This window comes from Nycticebus coucang, chromosome 5 (genome assembly GCF_027406575.1).
Source record: "Nycticebus coucang isolate mNycCou1 chromosome 5, mNycCou1.pri, whole genome shotgun sequence".
In the NCBI taxonomy this organism is placed as follows: Eukaryota; Metazoa; Chordata; class Mammalia; order Primates; family Lorisidae; genus Nycticebus; species Nycticebus coucang.
The window spans coordinates 38,495,867-38,518,986 of record NC_069784.1 but is presented as its reverse complement, the minus strand read 5'-3'; the positions used below and the strand labels follow the sequence as shown (position 1 = coordinate 38,518,986).

General features: G+C 41.1%; 1 protein-coding gene and 2 pseudogenes across 2 annotated transcripts in view; 1 reads left to right on the top strand and 2 right to left on the bottom strand.

The window, feature by feature from the left end:
* Positions 1-699: 699 nt before the first annotated feature.
* The window catches only part of EEIG2 (EEIG family member 2), a 77,943-nt gene continuing 55,522 nt past the window's right edge, over positions 700-23,120 (bottom strand). For both annotated transcript variants that reach the window (XM_053591938.1, XM_053591939.1), the window contains exons 6-11: positions 17,809-17,912; positions 13,113-13,208; positions 12,811-13,000; positions 12,577-12,704; positions 11,383-11,452; positions 700-2,186 (exon numbers count right to left, since the gene is read on the bottom strand). In XM_053591938.1, coding sequence (XP_053447913.1) covers positions 2,144-2,186; positions 11,383-11,452; positions 12,577-12,704; positions 12,811-13,000; positions 13,113-13,208; positions 17,809-17,912 — 631 coding nt within the window. In that variant the 3' untranslated portion in view covers positions 700-2,143. The remainder of the gene's footprint in view (positions 2,187-11,382; positions 11,453-12,576; positions 12,705-12,810; positions 13,001-13,112; positions 13,209-17,808; positions 17,913-23,120) is intronic.
* On the bottom strand, positions 1,893-2,024 carry LOC128586858 (uncharacterized; annotated as a pseudogene).
* Positions 5,975-10,853, top strand: LOC128586259 (40S ribosomal protein S12-like; annotated as a pseudogene).

Here is a 23,120-nt window from a genome sequence, read left to right as displayed (position 1 = left end):
AATATTCAAAATATTATGAAACAGTAGTGTCATCTTTAAAAAATTTTTAGAATCTATTTGTTAAAATAGTATTGGATTAACGTAGAATATCCTTAAACTACTTAAAAAAATAAAAGTCCTAACGTTAACTTTTGAAATTTTTCCAAACCTCTACCTTTGGATATTAAAATAATATAATTTCTTCCCTATTTTGTCAATGTGAGAATTCCTAGACCACAGTAATTTGTGACAAATTACCTTTTGGGGGTATGATTTTTAAACTATAAATTGGGGAATTTCTGGTTCTACACAATCTACATGTTTCCTTCATTGAGTGAGTGATTTCTAGAAAATTTAGAACTTTCTACATGGAAACTATTATGTAAGACCAGAAAAAGGTTTATCTGATGTGCTGTTAATGGGTTCTATACCAGATATTCTTATTTTAAAAGCTGTATTTGAGGGCAGCACCTGTGGCTCAGTCGGTAAGGTGCCGGCCCCATATACAGAGGGTGGCAGGTTCAAACCTGGCCCCGGCCAAACTGCAACATAAAAATAGCCGGGTGTTGTGCCTGGTGCCTGTAGTCCCAGCTAGTCGGGAGGCTGAGGCAAGAGAATCGCTTAAGCCCAGGAGTTGGAGGTTGCTGTGAGCTGTGTGATGGCATGGCACTCTACCGAGGGTGATAAAGTGAGACTCTGTCTCTACAAAAAAAAAAAAAAAAAAAAGCTGTATTTGATAGATGTTATATTCTGTTCTTGCCTCAAAACAAATAACTTTTTTTTTTTTTTTGAGAAAGAGTCTTCTATGTTGCCCTCAGTAGAGTGCTGTTGCATCACAGCTCACAGCAACTTCCAACTCTTGGGCTTCAGCGATTCTCTTGCCTCAGCCTCCCAAGTAGCTGGGACTACAGGCGCCCACACCACAATGCCCAGCTTTTTTTTGTTGTTGTTGTTGTTGTCATTGTTGTTTAACAGGCCCAGGCTGGTTTCGAACCCGCCAGCCTCAGTGTATGTGGCTAGTGCCATAACCACTGTGCTACGGGTGCCAAGCTAAAACAGATAACTTCTGATAAAGAGAACATAGTATCTGATCATGGGGTGCTTAAATAGAAAACCACCAGTCTCTTAGTAACCTTGAGCAGCTGTCCTGTCTGCTGTTCACTACCATGTCAGAATCACTTTTAGTTTCAGATAAGTCTAAATTTACATAGAAAAGGCCTGTTTCTGATCATATAACAATTTTCCTCTTGTTCTAAATTTTGATTCCTAAAACCAGTGGACTTCTAAAACCAGTGAATTAAAACAGCTTTTCTGTTAGGGTGCCTTATGGTACCCTAACATATGGAATATTAAATTACTTTGAATTCTTCATGCAGTGGTAACGGGGGTGCTGCAGCTCATCTAATATTAACAAGTGACAATATATATTGCATAATAATGGCATTACATCCATTCATGTATCTCAGACTTAAACGCACCTGTCATTTGATTTATGACTGATACATGTAGAATTATTAAGCATTTTACATGTTTAAATTATAGCCTAACGTTCTTCAAAGCATGAACACCCATACTTCATATTGATTATTATACCAAAGAATCAATAAACTTATTATAATACTATAGGCAGAATAATATGGAAGATTTCTTGAACAGGAAATTCTTGACAGAATTTATAGGATTTAAATTATACTCCCTTATTATCACAGACTTTACACTTGAATACTAAATTTATACTCCATTACGCATGATGCTGTTTACCCCATGGGAGCAATGAAAAAGAACAGAAGGCTTTTCATTGTCCTGTGCAGTGATTCTGGAAGCCGCGTATCCCAAGGCACACACCAGCACCGTGCCTTGAAACTACCTTTCAGATGTTCCCTTTTGGTGGGTGGGAAGGATAGTGGTGGGCACTTCCAGAGAGGAAATCAGCAATGGTAAATCAGCATTGGTTTCCTCTTGATAGATGAACTTCATTTTTTAATTAGCAATAATTGTGCCTCAGATAAACCTCACTGGCTACGAAACCGCCACCGCGCAAAGCTTGAACTTCATTTTTTACATAGGTTCATTTTCTATTAAAGTGCTTGCATTACAATGCCTTGATATGTCAATCATTCACATCTTAAATCGACAGAGCAACTTCAGTTCACCAGCTTGACTTCTAGCGTTTGATCACAACTTGTTCATAAGCTCCAGATCCCACCCTAAAACGGCACAGGGAAAAAAAACTTCAAAATTTTGAGCAGTAGTATATGAAATTGTTCTAAGTAACCTTGCGCCCCTGAGAAATGGTGTACCAGGCATTCTTCTATTAGATTGGATTTCCACAAGGTTTAAAGGTATCACAGATAGAAATAGTAGTATGTTTATAATTAATACACTGGATTACTCTACGATGCTTTTCCTCTTATTCTCATAAGAATCTAGTAATATCTCCCAATTCTTGACCTATCAACAAACTGCAGTAATAAATACTCTTCAAGGTCTAGTTACAGTGGCTCACACTTGTAATCTAGCACTCTGGGAGGCTGAGGTGGGTAGATTGCTTGAGCTAAGGAGTTTGAGACCAGCCTGCGCAAGAGTGAGACCCCCATCTCTACTAAAAATAGAAAAATTACCTTTTGGGGGTGGGGCACAAATATAAGAGGGTCCTTATCTAACAAAAGCAATCAATATAACCTGGTTCTGTGTACCCCCAATCAATCCCCAACAATAAAAATAAATAAATAAATAAAATAAAAATAGAAAAATTAGCTGGGCATCGTGGCAGGTGCCTGTAGTCCCAGCTACTTGGTAGGCTGACGCAAGAGGATCTCTTGAGCTGGAGAGACTCAAATTGCTGTGATCTATGATGACAGAGAGACTGAGGTTGCTGTGAGCTATGATGACACCACAGTACTCTATTCAAGGTGACACAGTGAGACTGTCTAAAAAAAATAGTCTTCAAGCATGTTTATACAGCATATAAATCCACAAACGGTTTCATGTGAGAGCATATTGACTTCTGGCAGTGCATCAGGCCATTCACTGAGTTAGTAAAGATGATCTTCAGTTGTCACAGCAGTGATAAGAGTCCACTTTGTTGCATTGGGTAGAGAGCCGTAGCATCATCATAGCTCGCTGCAACTTAAGTCTCTTAGGCTCAAGTGATCCTCCTGTCTCAGCCTCCTGAGTAGCTGGGTTTACAGATGCCCACCACAATGCCTGGCTAGTTTTTCTATTTTTTAGTAGAGATGGGGGTATCACTCTTTGCTCAAGCTGGTCTTGAACTCCTGGGCTCAAGGAATCCACCCACCTCAGCCTCCCTCAGTGGTAGAATTATAAGTGTAAGTCATGGTGCCTGGCCTAATGTACCTTTCTAGAAAGTGCAGGAATTCCTTTGGTCCATATTCATTTGTCTTTCTATATGGTGAGTGTTGTAAATTATACCTGTGTAATGTAGATTTAAGGAGATGATGGTCTTCTTCCCTGGCTGGACACGGCCCTTGGTATTGCCACCCACCCCTTGTAGTTTTAGCTGGGTACAGGCTGCTTAGCTGGAGCCCACACTTCCTAAACTCCCCTGTAGTTAGGTGTAGCTATGTAACTACGTTTTCCCCTAGGGAACATGAATGGAAGAGGTATGTCATCTTCTGCCTCACTCGAGGGAAACTGCTTGCCTTGGAGTGGGAGTAATCCAACTTTGACAATATAGGTAAGGAGGATGGTAAAGTAATGAAATGCATGGTACCTGGGTTAAGCCACCACCTGTTCGGGCAGCCTGCCTCCTGAGCCTGGTCACTGTATTGTTGGGTCTTTTTTTTTTTATACATGTGTTTATTTGGTTTCCACTTTTTGCCTTCACAAAATTAAAAAGGCAAAAAAATTAATAACAATAATCACGTTTAAGATAAGGACTAGAAACAAAAACCTCGTAAAGAACGAATGAAGATAAATACATTCAGAAAAGAAATCAGATGATTGCTGCAATGAAATATTGAGCAATAATAATAATGCAAAAAAAAGTAACATTAGGGCGGCGCCTGTGGCTCAGTGAGCAGGGTGCCGGCCCCATATACCAAGGGTGGCGGGTGCAAACCCAGCCCTGGCCAAACTGCAACAAAAAATAGCCGGGCGTTGTGGCAGGTGTCTGTAGTCCCAGCTACTCCAGAGACTGAGGCAGGAGAATTGCCTAAGCCCAGAAGTTGGAGGTTGCTGTGAGCTGTGTGACGCCATGACACTCTACTGAGGGCAATAAAGTGAAACTCTGTCTCTACCAAAAAAAAAAAAAGTAACATTCACATTGTCAATTTGAGTATGGTTTTTTTTTGTTTTTTTTTTCTGGGACAGAGTCTCACTTTATTGCCCTTGGCAGGATGCTGTTGTGTCACAGCTCACAGCAATCTCCAACTCCTGGGCTTAGGCGATTCTCTTGCCTCAGCCTCTGGAGTAGCTGGGACTACAGACACCTGCCACAACGCCCGGCTATTTTTTGTTGCAGTTTGGCCAGGGCTGGGTTTGCACCCGCCACCCTTGGTATATGGGGCCAGCGTCCTATACACTGAGCCACAGGCACTGCCCTTGTTGGGTCTTTTTGTTATAGCAGTTTAGCCTTTACTCTATTACGCCAGGTATCAATAGACCTCTATTTATGAAACATGAATAATATTAGACTAAAATTTTTCAACCTTTGTGAATAAAGTAACTCTGAGCTAGGCTATTTAAATTAAGTCATGACCTCATCAACAGAAGGGTTTGTTATTGTTGGCGCAGTTAGTATCCTGGTCCTGTGTTATAATGGGAATGAACACACGTTCCTTCTATTGTCTCTTGGTCTAGCACAATAAAGTTTTCTATAGTAGCCTGTAAAAGTACATGGTATCTTCTCAATGGCAGCTCACTTTATGTTTTTGGATGAAGATCATTCTACTTTTTCCTTGATGCTTGTTGAGTGATCAGGAGGAGAGCTGAAGCGGTGAAGGGGAGGATATTATTGCTTAAAAGTTATCACCAGGTGCCCATTTCTTCATTTGTCAAGATGTCAGGGTTTACTCTGCCAACATGACATTTCAGTCTGAGTTTAGTAAGCTCACCAGCAATTGCCATGACTAGTCTCTTCCCTTAATGGCATTTTTAAGAGGAAATTCTATTTTTTTTTTTTTTGAGACAAAGTCTCACTTTGTTGCCTTTGGTCGAGTGCCGTGGCATCATAGCTTACAGCAACCTCAAACTCCTGGGCTCAAGTGATTCTCTTGCCTCAGCCTCCCAAGTAGCTGGGACTACAGGTGTAACACCTGGCTATTTTTTTTACAGATGGGGTCTTGCTCTTGCTCAGGCTGGTCTCAAACTCCTGAGCTCAGATTTTAAGAAGAAATTCTAGGTGGTGCCTGTGGCCCAAAGGAGTAGGGCGCTGGCCCCATATGCCAGAGGTGGCGGGTTCAAACCCAGCCCGGCCAAAAACTGCAAAAAAAAAAATAAATAAAAAAAAGAAGAAATTCTAAAAGGTGGAAGTTAGGTGGTGGTTAATAGTCCACCATGGACCGAATTGAACTTTTCAGTTGATTGCTCAGACTCCTGTTTTTCTCTTCTTCATTCTACACAAGAAATGTGAACACCCCCAACACAATGCCAGTGAATACCCATTTAGAGCTCTAGATAATTGGAATGTGCAGAAACCTTGGAGGACACTACTGCACACTGGCTTTTAGATGCTGTTTTAAATATGTTCTGCTTGTGACCATAATGGAGTAATAACAGGGACCAGAATTTCCCTTCTGCTTTAATTAGAAAACTGGATAGAATATATGAAATGACAGTTTGCACACACTGGACGACAGGTAGTGCAGGACTGTGGTCAGTAGAAAAGGGAAATAAATGAAGACAGCTCCCAGCTTGCTGCCTGAAGCAGTTTCCTTCAGGATCTTCCCCACCTGCAATACGGGGAGAGCCCAAACACAGCCTGGTGGCTTCTCTGGGTGGAGAAGTCAGCGGTCAAAGCTCAGAGTGGGGGCTGGGCACTGCAATTTGTAGGTCAGAACACCAGGAGAAGACATGGGGGAAAATAATGGCTGAAGAATCCCCAAATTTGATGAAAACTGTAAAACCATAGATTCAAGAACCTCAATAAACTCCAAGCAGAACAATCCCAAAGAAAAACATACTTAAGGCACATTATAAGCAAACTGCTAAAAACCAGTGTATAAAAGAGAACAATTTAAAAGCAGCCAGAGATAAGAGACAAATCACATACAGAGAAATAGAAATGAAAGCAGCAGACTTTTCAGAAAAAAATTAAATTTTCCAAAAAGAAAGCAAGCAGGTGTATGCAGGACCTTCTCAGAAACCCTGGCTGGCCAGACTGTAGCCGTAGCCTTGAGACAGATGACTGCAGATATTCCTTGCCAAGTCTTGATGGTTTGTTGCTTTGTTTTCTTCATTCTCAGGAGTTCTCGTTCAGAACTATAATTCTGTGCCTTTTCTGTTCCTAAGTAAATGACCCTGGTTTCATCTTGTGCCACCATAATTTATTTCACAGTACAGATCCAATGCCAATACATTAACTCCTCTGATAAATACCCGCTAGCTGTTGAGAGCCTATGTGTATAAGCAACACGCTGGGCACTTAAAATAGACTCTTCTCCACCATAACTCTGCAAGACAGAACTTCAGTGTATGTGAAGTGCTAGAATGCATCCTGCATGCCAGATAGCATTCTAAGCCTGACATACCATTTAATTTAAACCTTCCATCTCTTTTATAAGATAGTTTCCATTACCATTGCTATTTTACAGGGAGAAAACTGAGGCAGAGAGAAGGGAAGCAACTTTCCAAAGACAAAGCCATAAGTGGAGGAGCTTGGTGCTGAACCTAAGCAGCCCAACTCCAGACCTGCGTTGTTAACCACAGTGAGGAAGTTCTTTTCGGTAGCAAGCGAGAGTGATGATTTGCCAGGATCATGGCTAAGCTGGTCATTATGGCAAAACCGGAAATGAAACTCATGTCTATCTGACTCCCTGACAGATTACCTCTGACATTCCCTGGCCTTTTTGTGGCATGCAGTCTTAATCATCCACGTCAGCCTTTTACAATCACTTTAGGCTTCCATGTATTGGGTCATTATTCTTACACTCACTTGGGAAGAGGTGGGAGCCAGAATTCTTTTATTATATAAATGCCTTTATATCCTAGGGTCTAGATTATCTCACAACTAGACATCATCTTTCTTTCTTTTTCTGAGACAGAATCTCACTATGTCGCTCTCATGGTAGAGTGCTGTAGCATCACAGCTCACAGCAACCTCAAACTCTTAGGCTTAAGTGATTCTCTTGCCTCAGCCTCCCAAGTAGCTGGGACTATAGGTGCCTGACACAACACCTGGCTATTTTTTTGTTGTTGCAATTGTCATCACTGTTTAGCTGGCCCAGGCTGGGTTTGAACCTACCAGCCTCAGTGCATGTGGCCGGCGTTATAACCACTGTGCTACGAGCGCCAAGCCATCTTTCTTTTATCTGAATAATAACAATACTAGTAGCAAGCATATATTGAGAGCTTTCTATGTGTCAGGCACTGTGTTAAATACTTCACCTAAGTCATCCAATTTAATCTTCACAAACAGCCTGTAAGTTAGGTAACTTATTTATCACTCTCATTTGATAGATAAGGAAACAGACTTACAGGGGTTAATAACATCAGTAAGTAATGGAAGAGCTAGGACACGACTCCAGGAAGTCTCAGAAGGGCAGCCCTTTGATCATTCACAATTTAAATTCTTTTTGGTTGGCACTGTATTTTTTGCTGTTCCCCTACATCAGAGATTTTCAACTGGTGTGGCACAGAACATTGGTGTGCTGCGAGAGGATCTTAAATGTGCCGTGAAAAATTTAAAGATCATTAATTAAATTATTTTTGAAAGCAGTTCAAAGCACAATAAGTATATTCTTTTTTTTACTCTTTTTTTGATGAACCTAATTTACACGTGGTTCGGAGGTTTAACTATAGGTTCAAGTGTGCTGTAAGAAGGGAAAGGTTGGAAAACCCTGCTCTATGTGAATGAGCAATAGCTAGAGCTTACTAAGCATATTATGTCATTTATCCTATCCCATAAGATAGGCATGGTTATCCCCACTTTTCAGTAGAGGTAATTAAAGTTCCTACCCAGGCCCCAAAAGTGGCCTGGCTAGGAAGTGAATCCAAGTTGCTTTAACTGAAAAACATGTTCCGGAGGACATATGGCGGAGGGAGGGCATGAGGTGGGATCTCACCTAATGTGCACGTTGTGAGGGTGTATAACACGCCCCCTGGGTGGGGGGCTCTTCTACAAATGGAACTTTGCCCTAGAAGTGAAAACAATGTCACCTAAATATTGTACCCTCATATTAATTTGAGTAAAGTTAAAACAAAACAAAACACACATGTTCTTTCTACCATTCATATCACTGTCCTCATAAGTGTTATTTTTCTACCTGATTCCCTGCTACTGGTCTCTCCTTGCTGTGATCTACCCTTCAAATTATGGCTAGTTACTACTCTAAAATGCCAATCTGCCCTCTTTCCCTGCTGCTGCTGAGTAGCGCGGAGAAGGAGGCTTGGGTGAGTTCAAGATTCAGCTTTGCCTGTAACCCACCGCCATGGCAGAGGAAGGCATTGCTGCTGGAGCTGTAATGGGCCTTAACAGCGCTTCACAAGAGGTGCTGAAGACAGGCTCATCCGTGATGGCCTTGCATGTGGACTCCACAAAGCTGCCAAAACCTCAGACAAGTGTCAAGCCCATCTTTGTGTGCGTGCATCCAATGTGATGAGCTTATGTATGCCAAGTTGGTAGAGGTCCTTTGTGCTGAACACCAAATCAACCTAATTAAGGTTGATGACAAGAAGAAACTAAGGGAATGGGTGGGCCTCTGTAAAACTGAGAGGGGAAAACCCGTGAAGTGGTTGGTTGCAGCTGTGTAGTAGTAAAGGACTATGGCAAAGAATCTCAGGCCAAGGACGTCATCGAAGAGTACTTTGAATATAAGAAATGAATAAATAAAACCCTGGCTCAAAAAATAAAAATAAAAACAAAATGCCAGTCTGATAGGCCACTTCCCTACAGGAATGGCCCAACGGTCTCCCACTGTGCACATGTGAAAGGATCAACTGTTTGTCATGGCAAGTGAGGCCCTACACAACCTGGCTCCAAGATACTTGCCAGCTGCATGTCCCCAAACTCCCTTTCACGTGCCTCTGTCCTTAGAAGAACTTGTTTATTGGCAATTCTCAAAGTATGTTACCTTATTCATAAGCCAGTAATGCAAAGTGGTTGAGTACAATGAGATGTGGACTCAAAGAGACATGAGTTTGAACGTTGGTTTTACCACTTACTGGCTTCAAGGCCTGGGGCAAACTACCTCCACTTCTTTGCTTTTTGTGTCCATCTTTAAAAAACTCATTATAACATGTTGTGACCATTGAAAAAGGTACTATAAGAATTAAATAAAGTATATGTATGTGCTTGTGCCTGACACATGACTAATAAATGCTCGCTGTTAACCTATAATTACTATGTTTATTATTCTATAATCATATGTATTATAATTACACCCTTAAATTAATTTTATTTGATCCTATTATCAGGAATACTTGTCTTCCCCATATTTGCCTAATAAGCCCTTCACTTATCTTTTACTCTCTCAAAGGGTAAGTGTCAACTCTTAGGGAAAGTTTTCTCCATCTGAAGTCCCAGCTCTGTTCTCTCAGAGTTCCCTCTACTTCTCTGTGTGAAAATGCTTATCAGAATATTGCAATTTTTAGTCTGTCTGTCTTACCTGCAAGAAAGAGTAAGATAGTAAATATTTTAGGCTTTGATGGCCAGACGGTCTCTGCTGCCGTACAAAGCTCTGCTAGTGGAGTGTCACAGCCGCCACAGAGAACACACACACACACACACACACACACAGAGACGCGTTAACTGGCAAGGTTGTGTTTCAGTGAAACCTGCTATACAAAAACAGGAAGTGGACCAACTAGGCTCAGGATACTCAGGTTGGCCCAATAGTTACTGAATTTAATGAGTGGACAAGTTAATGAAAAGTCTAAATTGTGTCACATTCTCTATAAGCCCCTTCAAATTAATTCTTCATTGCCTCTTTCTGTCTCTCTCCTACCTACCTACCTGACTGTAGTTAGTTGTTGATGTGTTTTTTTTTTTTTTTTTTCTTTGTGGTTTTTGGTCGGGGCTGGGTTTGAACCCACCACCTCCGGCATATGGAACCAGTGCCCTATCCCTTTGAGCCACAGGCGCCACCAGATGTGTTTGTTGTTATGCTCTATTTTTGTATCTTGAGGTCCTGTAATGTGCTGGCTGCATGAACTCCTTATAAATAAGATGACTGCCTGAAAACGTAATTTTACTTTGCTCTTTCTAAAATACCAGACTAGGCAGGGTATGGTGGCTCATGCCTGTAATCCTAGCACTCTGGGAGGTCAAGGCAGGTGGATTGCTTTAGCTCACAAGTTCGAGACCAGCCTGAGCAAGAGTGAGAAACCTCATCTCTACCAAAAATGAAAAGCTGAGGCAAGAAGATCACTTGAGCACAAGAGTTTGAGGTTGCTGTGAGCTATGATGCCACAGTATTCTATCAAGGGCAGGCAACAAAGTGAGACTCTGCCTCAGGGAAAAAAAAAAGCCAGATTAAAAACTCTTCTATGGAGACTTTACCTCTTACATGTTTACATGGATGGAGCTGGAACATATTCTTCTTGGCAAAGTATCTCAAGAATGGAAGAAAAAGTATCCAATATACTCAGTCTTACTATGAAACCAATTTATAGCTTTCTTATGAAAGCTATAACCCAATTAGAGCCCAAGAAGGGGAAAGAGGAGGGGTTGGGGAGGATGGGCGGAGGGAGGGTGATAGGTGGGATTACACCTACGATGCATCTTACAAGGGTACATGTGAAATTTACTAGGTGTAGAATATAAGTGTCTTAACACAATAACTAAGAAAATGCCATGAAGGTTATGTTAACCAGTCTGATGAAAATGTTTCAAATGGTATATAAAATCAGCACCTTGTACCCCATGATTGCATTAATGTGTGTACACAGTTATGATTGAATAAAAAAAAAAAAAAAACTCTTCTAAATGTTCTTTTCATATTGTAACTGCACAATGCTCTACTGATCCTTTACCAATACATTCTAAAAATACAACCAAGAAAATTATCTAACTTATAAAATATTGTGTCAAAAATACCCAGAATAAGAAAAATGGAGAGCTACCCTAAGGACCATAACTCTCTTTCCATGTAACTACTAATATTTGCATTTTTGTAGCCTCGGTCTAAAAAAAAAACAACTTTATGACCTTCACCCTCTACTCATGAGTTTTTTTTTTTAAACAGTCATTCTGTATTTTAATTAGATACTATTTGCACCACATACCTATTTGGAAGATGATGACTGCCGAAGGTTGTACTTCCTCCAGGACCTACAAATAGCCTCAGTCCTTCTTCTGAAATACAAATTTAAAAAGCTTGTTGGATGTACAATTCTTAGACTGTTCTCTGACGATATTTATATTGTAATAATTATATTTCAAATTTCATTTTATAAAAGAAATAAAAAAACTTAAAAACTGAAGTTATATATACAGTTAAAAATAGACAGGGCGGCACCTGTGGCTCAAGGAGTAGGGCGCCAGTCCCATATGCCGGAGGTGGCAGGTTCAAAAATAGACAATTTAAAAGATCCTAACAGTTATTTCTCACCAACTTTCCTGAAGCTCTTTTCTTTTAAATGAGTAATGAATACAGCTTTTCCTACAAATATCCACAACTAAGGTTTAATTATTTCCCCTCACAATCAGCTATATAATGAACCTAAGTCCATTGTTAAGTGCTATTCACACCAACATGAATAATTACACCTTTCAAATTGGTGGCATATAAATCTCCAGTTTCAGTGAAACCTCTAAGGAGAGAATGAATCAGGCTTCTGTTATTCACTATTGTTTCAAGATCACTACTCCCCACCGCCCCCCAATTTATAACAATGGCTTCAATTACTTAGGACAGAGCAGACATGGATATCTATTATATGGATATGGAAGACTTGGGTGTATAGTTAGAAATACAATAAAAACCTTTAAAATTGAACTCTTTTAACTAAAGTTTGTTATTTTTTCCAAATTCAATATTCATCCTCAGAAGTAAATGAGCTACCAAGTTATGGTATCTTGAGATTTTTTTTTTTTTTTTTTTTTTGGTAGAGACAGAGTCTCACTTTATGGCCCTCGGTAGAGTGCCATGGCATCATACAGCTCACAGCAACCTCCAACTCCTGGGCTCAAGCGATACTCCTGCCTTCGCCTCCCAAGTAGCTGGGACTACAGGCACCTGCCATAATGCCTGGCTATTTTTTGGTTGCAGCCGTCATTGTTGTTTGGCGGGCCCGGGCTGGATTCAAACCTGCCAGCTCAGGTGTACATGGCTGGCGCCTTAGCTGCTTGAGCCATATCTTGAAATTCTTATTGGCATGAAATTTAGTTTACAAATATGCAATAGTCAGTGCCATGATGTTCTGCCTCTTTACTGGTGACCTGGATCACACAGACCTGGAATATAGGGATCGACACACCTTCTGCACTGGAATCGAGGCTGAAGTCTTGACTTTGTAAGATCTTCTCCACAATATCATCTGCATCCACTCTGGTGTCATCAACTCGTTTCAGCTGAGATTCTACAGAATCTTGTTTCACTGGACATCTTTGAAAATAATTGAAAAAAATTCCCTCCTCTTTATTATTTTGTGAAAAGAAAGGTTTTTTTTTTTTTTTTAAATTTAAATTTATCTTTTAAACTGAAAGTATACCTGTTGAGTTTTTCTGAAGTTGTATCTTCTTTATCAACTGTATCAAGATTTGGTTCAGCTGTTTTTTGCTCGATTTCATCACAGGGCTCTAGAATACTTTCAACCCCTGTTGAGGTACTTCCCACTGAGGTATTTCTTCTGTGGCAGAGCTCAGAGAGACTAGATGACCTGGAGTGACATGTGCTGTACCCTGCCAGAGAAAACCATGGATGTCAAACCACTGCAATCTAACAGCCTTCTCCCACTACAGCAGTTTCAACCCCCTTTAGAATAAGACATTCAACTTTTCTGTTTGCCTCTACCTGATACTTTCGACTGCTGGCTGGCATAGCTTGATGTTCTAGAATGTCCACAGGCACCAAGTTCGTCTGGAACAGAGGCACTCTTGGCTGAAAGATCTGCAGCATGTTATAACATGAGGTTATTATTAATGCTAACTCCTTAGAGGGGAATTTGTATCCTAATCTTCAGATTTTCTTTTTTTTTTTTTTTTTTATTTTTGGCCGGGGCTGGGCTTGAACCCGCCACCTCCGGCATATGGGACCGGCGCCCTACCCGTTGAGCCACAGGCGCCACCAGATCTTCAGATTTTCTAAAGCCCAAGTTTATTATCAAGGGAAGTACGGGCCAAAGTGATAGACGCCCCTTTAAATTAGTACCAGGGAAACAACTCTTTTTGCAAGAAATACAAAGCATTTACAGATTCTTATTTCACTGAAGAATTATGACATTTTCCGTAACAGTTAAAAAGCACTCTGTGTTAAAATTATTACAGTTTTTGTGTTTAGCATTTCTCTAATGAAAACCAGTAAGGTGCAGTTTTTATAAATTCTCACAAAATTGCTAGGTTATTTAGTGTGATTTCTGAAGACATATTGCTTCCTCACAGACTCACCATAGCAGCAGTCTAGAGAGCACTTTATTATTTTAACATTACTGTTGCTTATGCCAGGCTACAATTTGGGCAATGTCTGTGGCTTAAATCAACACGGTGTGGAATATAGCACTGAGAATAAAAGATCTTAAGTTTCTTGCTTATTCATTTTCAAAGTAAATGTACAAGAAGCAGTGTCAAGGCCATTTCTAGTAGGTCCCTGATCATGTACATATTCCAGAGGCAACTGTGTATTTCCAGAGCCAGACTTCTACCGCAGAATACAGGACTGTGACCATTTTCCTGACGGTGAAATATTTGGAAACTAGAACTGTTTTTAACTTAGAAGCAGAAGGAAAGCAATTGAACAATACACCTAGTATAGCAGCAGTTCTGTAAACAATATTGAATGCAGTTGGACCAACAAATGCTGCTAAACAAATAAGCTACTGGAGTGCCCTGGCCCTTCGTGCAGAACGAGAAGGTTTCCTATCTCTGGACTGACTGTAAGTATCCCGACCACCTCTACGGTGGCCCTATGCCCAAAAGTTAGAGCTCCAACAAAATCTGGACTCATAGAGTTGCTCATATCAGGAGCTAACCCTTTCTTTACTCCTTGCATCTCTACAGCCTTTGCTCAGATCACGAGTAATCCATTTATCTTCTAGTTTTCAAAATTTATTCAAACAATAAACATTTTTATCAAGCTTTTACCAAGTCAGGTGCTCAACACTGTACAAGGTATAGGAAATAAAAAGTGAGTAAGGCAAAATACATGCTCAGAGTTTAGAGGTAGAAGCAAAAGTGACAAGAACTAAAATATAAGGATCAAAAAGAAGTGATTTAGAGTTCCAAAGAGCAGTGCATCCAACACAAACTGGTAATGGGGCATGGGGCAGGCAGACTTCACAGAGGAGGCTAACCCCAGACCTTGGACAAGTATAGGAACTCATTAGCCAGATGAACAGTGAAAGGCTTAGGGAAGAGCATGCCTTATTTGCAGAGAAGCAGATGGCTTGGCACGCAGGGTAGAGGTGTAGACCAGTGGGCCCACCTGTTTTGGCACTAAGGACTGGTGTCATGGAAGACAACTTGTCCATGGATGGAGATGGTTTTGATACAAGTCTGCAAGCAACTGATTTATGGTCTCTGTGCAGTCAAGCCTCTCTGCTAGTGATAATCTGTATTTGCAGTCACTCCCCAGTGCTAGCTTTACCTCCTCAGATCCACCTCAGCTCATCAGGCATTAGATTCTCATAAGGAGTGTCCAAGACAGCACCCTAGCCTGTGCAGTTTACAGTAAGGTTTGCGCTCCTGTGAGAATCTAATGCCACTGCTGCCCTGACAGGAGGTGGTAATGTAAGAGATGGGGAGTGGCTGTAAATACAGATGAAGCTTAGCTTGCTTGCCTGCTGCTCCTCTCTGGCTGTGTGGCCTAGATCCTAATAGGTCATGGATCAGTACTGGTCCATGTCTGGGGGTTGGAGATTGCAGATGGAGATGACTGGAGGAAAAGAGGCTGTAGAGATGCATGTGAGCCTGTTGAGGAAGGGCCACAATTTAGCAGCTTCTACTAAGGGTGTGACACAATCAGACCTACTTTTTGGGAAGGTCATCTTGGCAAAAGGGTGAATGGGGTAAAAGAGGGAAGGTTTTCATAATAATCCAGTTGGGTGTGAGAAATGTTTAACAGGCACAAATAACAGGACTCGATTATTAGGTAGAAGTTTGGGTCAGGATAAGTGAGATAGAGAATAGGGAAGGAAGAGTTAGGAAGAACCGTGCTAGATGCGTGGAACTTTAGACACCTGAGAATGCCTATTCCCTAGTCACTGAATTTCTGCTGTGTCCCTGGCATTATGCTGGGGATGTGATAACAAATGAGACCTGATCATGAAGAACTTGAAAATATGGCTTGAGAGAAAGATAAACAGATGGATTTCAGCATAACATCTGGTATGAATACTCAAAAGCATTTGAGTACATACACCTGGAGTTCAGGAAGAAGGTCCAGAAGCAACATAAATTTGTGAATTGAAATGATTTAACTTACATTAAAACCATCACCTTTGCATTTATGTGACAGTTAAATCCAAGGGTATAGATGACATTGCTCAGGAAAGTAAGCTGAGAGGACCAATCCTTGTGGAACATCAATATTTAAGCGAAAGGTTGAAGCAGATAAAGAAGCCTCCAAGAAGCCAGAAAAGGAAAGGTCAAAGAGGTAGGAGCCAAGGGAAGAGAAAGCTTCAAGAAAGAGTAAGTGGCCAAATCAGATGAGAACAGAAAAAACGCCCAAAGGATTCAACGATCATATAACTAGAAGATACCATCAAGAGAGGGCGGAAGCCAGAAGCCAGATTGCAAATGTGTTTAAGAATAAATGTGCAGTATATTCTTTCTAGAATTTTTGCTATAAAAAGTGTGTGTGGCATATATATATAATCTCCTGATGATTTCTCTCTCTCTCTCTATATATATATGTATGTGTGTGGTGTATATATATAATCTCCTGATGATCTCTCTCTATATATATACACATATATATGTGTGGGTATATATACACACATACATACACACCCCCAGAGATGTCTCTATATATAGGGTGGATTGGGGGCGAGGGAGAAAGAGAGATAGCAAGAGCCAGACTGCTAGAGTCTACAGGAGAGCAGCAGGCAGAGGATTTAAGCTAATGAGTTTTTGGGTTTTGTTTATTTTTTCTTTATTTTTTTTTTTTTGCAGTTTTTGACTGGGGCTGGGTTTGAACCTGCCACCTCCAGCATATGGGGCCAGCACCCTACTCCATTGAACCACAGGTGCCGCCCTTTCTTTCTTTTTTTTTTTTTTTAATTTAATCATAGCTGTGTACATTAATGTGATCATGGGGCACCATACCCTGGTTTCACAGACCGTTTGACACATTTTCATCACACTGATTAACATAGCCTTCCTGGCATTTTCTTAGTTATTGTGCTAAGACATTCACATTCCACATTTACTAAGTTTCACATATACCCTTGTAAGATGCACCGCAGGTGTAATCCCACTTGTTTATTTTTTCAATATGAGAAATAAACCAGATTATTTAAATGCCAAAGGGAAGGAGCTAATGGAATGTTTAAAAATACCCAAAGGATTCCTGATCCTAAATCAGGAAACTTCATAGTATCCATTATCTATACGAAACCATATATTTGCATCTTTGAAAAGGTGGTGAAAGTAATAATTGCATCACCTCACCTTTCTTTCCATTCAAAAAAATACACTCTGTTCACTTAACATGGGAGACAGAAGGAAGTTCTTAAATTCTTTTTCTCCAGCTGACTTGATATTTTCCCCACCATTTTAACTCTTAGAGCAGATTCTGACTGTTGATGGAGGTTTGCCCAAAGTGGAGCTCAAGGTGTGGGTGGAAACCGGCCACATTAGCATCACCTGGGAATGTATCAGCAATGCAAAACGTCAGCCCCCAGCCCAGATCTACTGAATCAAGAACTTGGGCTGCCGGTGCCAGGCTTCTGTGTGTTAAACACCCTCCAGGTGATGCTGATGCACATGTCAGCTTAAGAACCACTGACGGAGGGAAAGTGATTCATGGAAGAGAAGCAATGCCTAGAGCAGAAAGGTAGAGCTGTGGGTATGTGGAATGGGAAAAATCCTGTAGTGTCCCGTGCAGGTGTGTTCAACCTGTGGCCCATGGGCCACGTGTGGATTATGAGAGGACTTTTTTGCTCATCTGTGGTGGCAGATACCACAAAAATGGGCCTTTTTTTGCTCATCATTTTTTATCAGTGTTTCTGTATTTAATGTGTGACCCAAGACAGTTCTTCACACGCCAGTGTGGTACAAAGAAGATAAAAGGTTGAACACCCCTGGGATATACAATGGAGTTGTGTGCCACTGTAACATGTAGCTTTTATATGTGTGAGCACAAGACTTTAGACAAAGGAAAGCACTAAATTAACTAAGAACTGCATAATAAAAGCCCTGCTGATGCTTACTGACCCCATTCAAGTCATAATACTCATAGAATTTTAAATCTGTAAGGGCTTTGGGAATCTTCTAGGATGTTAAATAATACTGTTTCTCACAAATTAAAACACCAGTAAGCTACATATCCATACCTGCTATTCCAAGATGCACTTTGAGAGTCTCTCCACCTTTTCTATCTTCTTCCAGAGATTCAGATTCACCAGCAATTGGTATAGACGTTGATGTAGAGGGAGGCCTGTAAGTAAACGTTCTAAGAGTCAGAACTTGAACTATAAGTGAACCTGAAAGTCTGAAATACTGTCAGTGAGTGGTGAGCTTAGTGAGCCTTAGCATACGCTGCCCAGTAATGTTATGTCTTTGAGGGTGAAAGCAACAACAACAACAACAAAAATCAACAAATAATGTATAAGCATCTTTTCAAAAACTTCAAGACCAAAAAGGATGCTGCCTCCATGGAGTCCTGAAAAGAGAGGACCGCTCACAGAGGGGTGCTTACCTGTCAACTCAACTCTGACTAGGCAGGGGGCGTCTCTGAGCTGGGGAAGGAGACACCTTATGCCTCCTGCTTCAGAGCCTAAACTCTCTTGGAGCCAAGTTCTTAGATAATATCCATAGGTTTTTCTTTCTTCCTTCTTTTTTTTTTTTTTTTTCTATCTACTTCTCTGTAAATAGCTTACTGGCCCAGGAAAGTCTGTACAGAGAATTAGTTACTTAAGATTTGCTTTTTGGACTGAATTTGGGAGGTAAAGGATCTATTTTCATTGGCTAATTCAAAGCTCCCATTCTATGTGGAAGCTGTGAAGCAAGGAGGAGCACGTTTGAGTTTTAACAAAAATAAATAAATAATTTTTTTTGAGACAGTCTTATGCTGTAGCCCTTGGTAGTGGTGCCATGGCATCATAGCGCAGAGCAACTTGAAACTCCTGGGTTCCAGCAATCCTCTTACCTCAGTTTCCTGAGTAGCTGGGACTATAGGAACCCGGCACCGCACCTGGCTAGTTTTCCTATTTTTAGTAGATATGGGGTCTCATTCTTACTCAGGCTGGTCTCAAACTCCTGAGCTCAAGCAATTCACCCATCGTGGCCTCCCAGAGGGCTGGGATTATAGGCGTGAGCCACTGCGGCTGGCCCTGCCCTTAGCAACTTTTGAAAGTAGCTGGGGGAGAGTATTCAAAACAAAAATTTTACATACTAGGACTCATAATGTACTCAAGCAAAGGATTTTATGGCTAACATTCTGAAAAAAAAAAATCACTGGACTAGACAATTTCTGACATTCTTTTCAGCTCTTAAGTGATGGGATTTTACCTATTTGATAAACATTTAACTATAACCTGATAAAAATAATTTACTTTTCATATGAGCAGTTCAAATGTTTTCTATTCAATACATAATATGTGCTAGTTCATGAGTGTGTGAGAGTTCCCCCTTTCTTTTCACTGACATTTGCATAATTTCAGATATTCAAAGAGAAAGACAAACTATTGAGTATTTTCTTCTGAAAAATACTTCCATGTATTTGGTCTATTTATTCTCATGAATTATAATAAAAGTCTTCCTCTGTAAATATAAATTCTAGATCATCAGAATCACACTTGTGGAAATAATACAAAACATTAGACAATCTATTTCAAGGTCTTTCATATGTGAATTTTGTAAGTAATAAGGGCAGAGAAAGGGCCAATAAGGGAATCTCCATAAAAAGTTCACAAAAAGGGCTGGGTGCAGAGGCTCACTCCTATAATCCTAGCACTCTGGGAGGCTGATGCTGGTGGACTGCTTGAGCTCATGAGTTTGAGAACAGCCTGAGCAAAAGTAAGACCCCCCATCTCTACTAAAAATAGAAAAACTGAGGCAAAAGCATTGCTTGAGCCCGAGTTGGAGGTTGCTGTGAGCTATGACATCATGGCACTCTACCCAGGGCAACCGCTTGAGACTCTGTCTCAAAAAAAAAAAAAAGTTCACAAGAACGGATGATAAGGCCAGGTTCAGTTGCTCATGAATGTAATTCCAGCACTCCGGGAGGCCGAGGCTGGTGGACTGTCTGAGCTCACAGGTTCAAGACCAGTCTGAGCAAGAGGGAGACCCCGTCTCTAAAAGTAGCCAGGTGTTGTGGTGGGTGCCTGTAGTCCTAGCTACTTGGGAGGCTGAGGCAAGAGAATCACTTGAGCCTTAGAGTTTGAGGTTGCTGTGAGCTGTGATCTCACTGCACTCTACTGAGGGTGACATAAGGAGATTCTGTCTCAAAAAAAAAAAAGAAGGAATGATGAATTCATTTTCTTCTAGTAAGTTTTGCTGCTCGTTTTCTTATTTTATCCTAAACTGATTCCATTAGAACAAAAACCTGTTACCTATAAGACCAAAAATAGTATAGCAAAAATTGTTCAGTCCCAAAAGAGCTGCAAATAAAGAAAGAAGCCATGAGATTATGGTTTGTGAGAAGACAGCACCAGGAGGCTAAGTTACAGGAAACTGTAGAGTTTTACTCAAGAGTTAATTTGTATTAAAAATATATACTTCTGGGCGGCGCCTATGGCTCAGTCAGTAAGGCGCCGGCCCCATATACCGAGGGTGGCGGGTTCAAACCCGGCCCCGGCCAAACTGCAACCAAAAAATAGCCAGGCGTTGTGGCGGGCGCCTGTGGTCCCAGCTACTCGGGAGGCTGAGGCAAGAGAATCGCTTAAGCCCAGGAGTTGGAGGTTGCTGTGAGCTGTGTGATGCCACAGCACTCTACCGAGGGCCATAAAGTGAGACTCTGTCTCTACAAAAAAAAAAAAAAAAAAAAAAAAAAATATATATATATATATACTTCCACCAAATAGTCTGTAAACAGAAAACTATATGAACATTGCTTATTTCTGGACATTTCTTATTTATAGCAAGAAGTATTAAAAACATGAAATTGATATATAGGGAAGTAAGGTGTTCTTTCTTTCTCTCTCTCTTTTTTTTTTTTTTGAGACAGGGTGTTGCTCTGTCAACTGGCTAGAGTGCAATGGCTTGATCATAGCTCACACTCCTGGGTTCCAGGGATCTTCCTGCCCCAGCCTCTCGAGTAGCTGGGATTATAGGGGTGTGCCACCACGCCTGGATAAAGGTTTTTTTACTTTTCTTTTTCTTTAGTATTTATTAATTTCGTATTCAATCAGCAAACTTTTCTAAATATATTTTTCTCAAATATTTAAATAATACGCAATCAACTTTCATTTTTAAATACTGTCTTCAAGGTTGCCAATAGGCAATCCTGTATTTCCCCCCTTCAGTTCACTCTCATGTTCTCTGCAGGGACTTTCTCCTTCCTTTTCCTCTTTCTTCAAACCCCTACCTCTGTCTTCCCCATCCTTGCTCTTCAATGATCAATTTCCTATTTCACTAAGAAGTCAGAAGCAATCAAAAAAGGGACTTCTACACACTTCCCCTTACCCTTGCTTCTGCACTGACAGCTGTGTTCTCTGTCTTTATCCCTCTTGACAATCCGGACGCTGTTCTAGGAACAGTCCCTTTTCTGTCTCACATCTCCCTCTTTATTGCGCCAATCCCATCAGTATGAAAATAGGCTGTCTCTCATCTTAAAAATAAACAAAACCTGCCCTCCCTCACATCCTCTCTTTACTCATAACCTCATATTTCTGTTCTGTTTTTACAGCAAAACTTCACATAAGAATTGTTTATTGGCCGGGCGCAGGGCTCACGCCTGTAATCCTAACACTCTGGGAGGCCAATACCGGTGGATTGCTTGAGCTCAGGAGTTTGAGGCCAGCCTGAGCAAAAGTGAGACCCTGTCTCTACTAAAAACAGAAAAACTAGCCAGGTGTCGGGGCAGGTGCCTGGAGCTACTTGAGAGGCTGAGGCAGAAGGATCACTAGAGCCCAAGAGTTTGAGGTTGCTGTGAGCTATGATGCCATTGCACTCTACCCCCAAGCCAATAGAGTGAGACTTTGTCTCAAAAAAAGAATTGTTTATATTCACCATTTCTAATTTTTCTCCTCTAAAACTATCTTTAACCCACCCCCAAAAGGCTTTAGCCTGAGACTATTCTAGCAAAGCGCCTGTCACCAATGCTCTCTACACTGCAAAGTCCCAAGACCAGTTCTCAGTCCTCGTGTTCCGAGACCTCCTTCAGCAGTCACCCCTCCTGTTCCGAAACGCCAGTCTCCTCTTGGTTTTCAGGACAGCGCTCCCCTCTGTCTCCTTCCTGTTGCCTTACCTGTTGTTTCTTTGCTAGCTCGTCCTTCTCTCCCCACCCTCTAACGCACAGGAGTGTTGCACACTCACTCTGTGGTCCTCACCTTTTCTTTGTTTATGTCTATTTCCTCTAGTCATTTAATCAAGTCTCAGGGCTTTGATGCTAACAATATGCTGATGATGTCATGATTTCCAAAGTCTTTTCTCCAGCCCAGATCTCCCCACTGCACTCTGTGGCTGACACATCCAACTGCCTACTTGACGCCCAGCTGGATATTAATAGGGATCTTAAATTTAACGTGTCTCACACTCGGGTCCAACTTGTTCCTCCCGCAGTCTCTCAGGAAGTGAACGTCCTTCTTTCCATTACTCAGACCCCTTGATTGGATTCCTGAAGCAGCTTCATCCACTCATTTCTGTCCTTGTCCCCTCCATGCCCCCACCATTTGTCTGTTCCCTGTCTAGCAGCCATAAGTCAGATACTTTTACACTCTGCTCTAAACCTCACTGTCTTATTATCCCACTTAAAATGTAAAGGGCAGTCATTATGATGGCCTGTAAGACTTCTTATCATCTGATCTCATCTCCATTACCCTCCTCTCCACTCTGCTCTAGACAGACTGGTCTCCTGGCGTTTACACGAATATGCCAAGAACTCTCCTCCCTCAAGGCCTTTGTCCTTGTTCCCTCTACCTCAAAGCCTTTCTCCAGATGTCTGCGTGGGTTGCTTCCCACCTCCTTCAGGTTTTCACTCAAAAGATCATCTTTACTAGTACTACCACATATAAAACAGCAACATTTCTCTCCATCATGGCTCTGCTGCTCTGCTTTATTTTGTCTCCAAAGCATGTATCACCATCTTTATATCACATATTTCCTTGCTAGTTTATTGTTTGTTTTCCTGTTTGAACATAAGCTCCAAGAAAGCAGGGACTTAGTCTAGTATCTAGAACAGGGCCTAGTATATGGTAAAGCACTTAATAGTTGTTTATTAAAGAAATGAGAATGTTTACAGAAGCTGTACTTAAAATTTTAGTTAGTATAATTTAACCCCAAACGAGAAGATGACAAAAGACCTATGGCTTAGGTGATTCAGAGTGTGAAGTGTTCACTTGGTAACAGGTGATAGCAACCTCTGTGAGGGTCAGGTCCCTCTCTCAGGAAAGAATTGTCCCTTCACTGGCATTTGCCTGGAGGCACTATACAGTATTAATGTGAACATTTAAACAAATCTCTATTATACTTTCAGATGGATAGT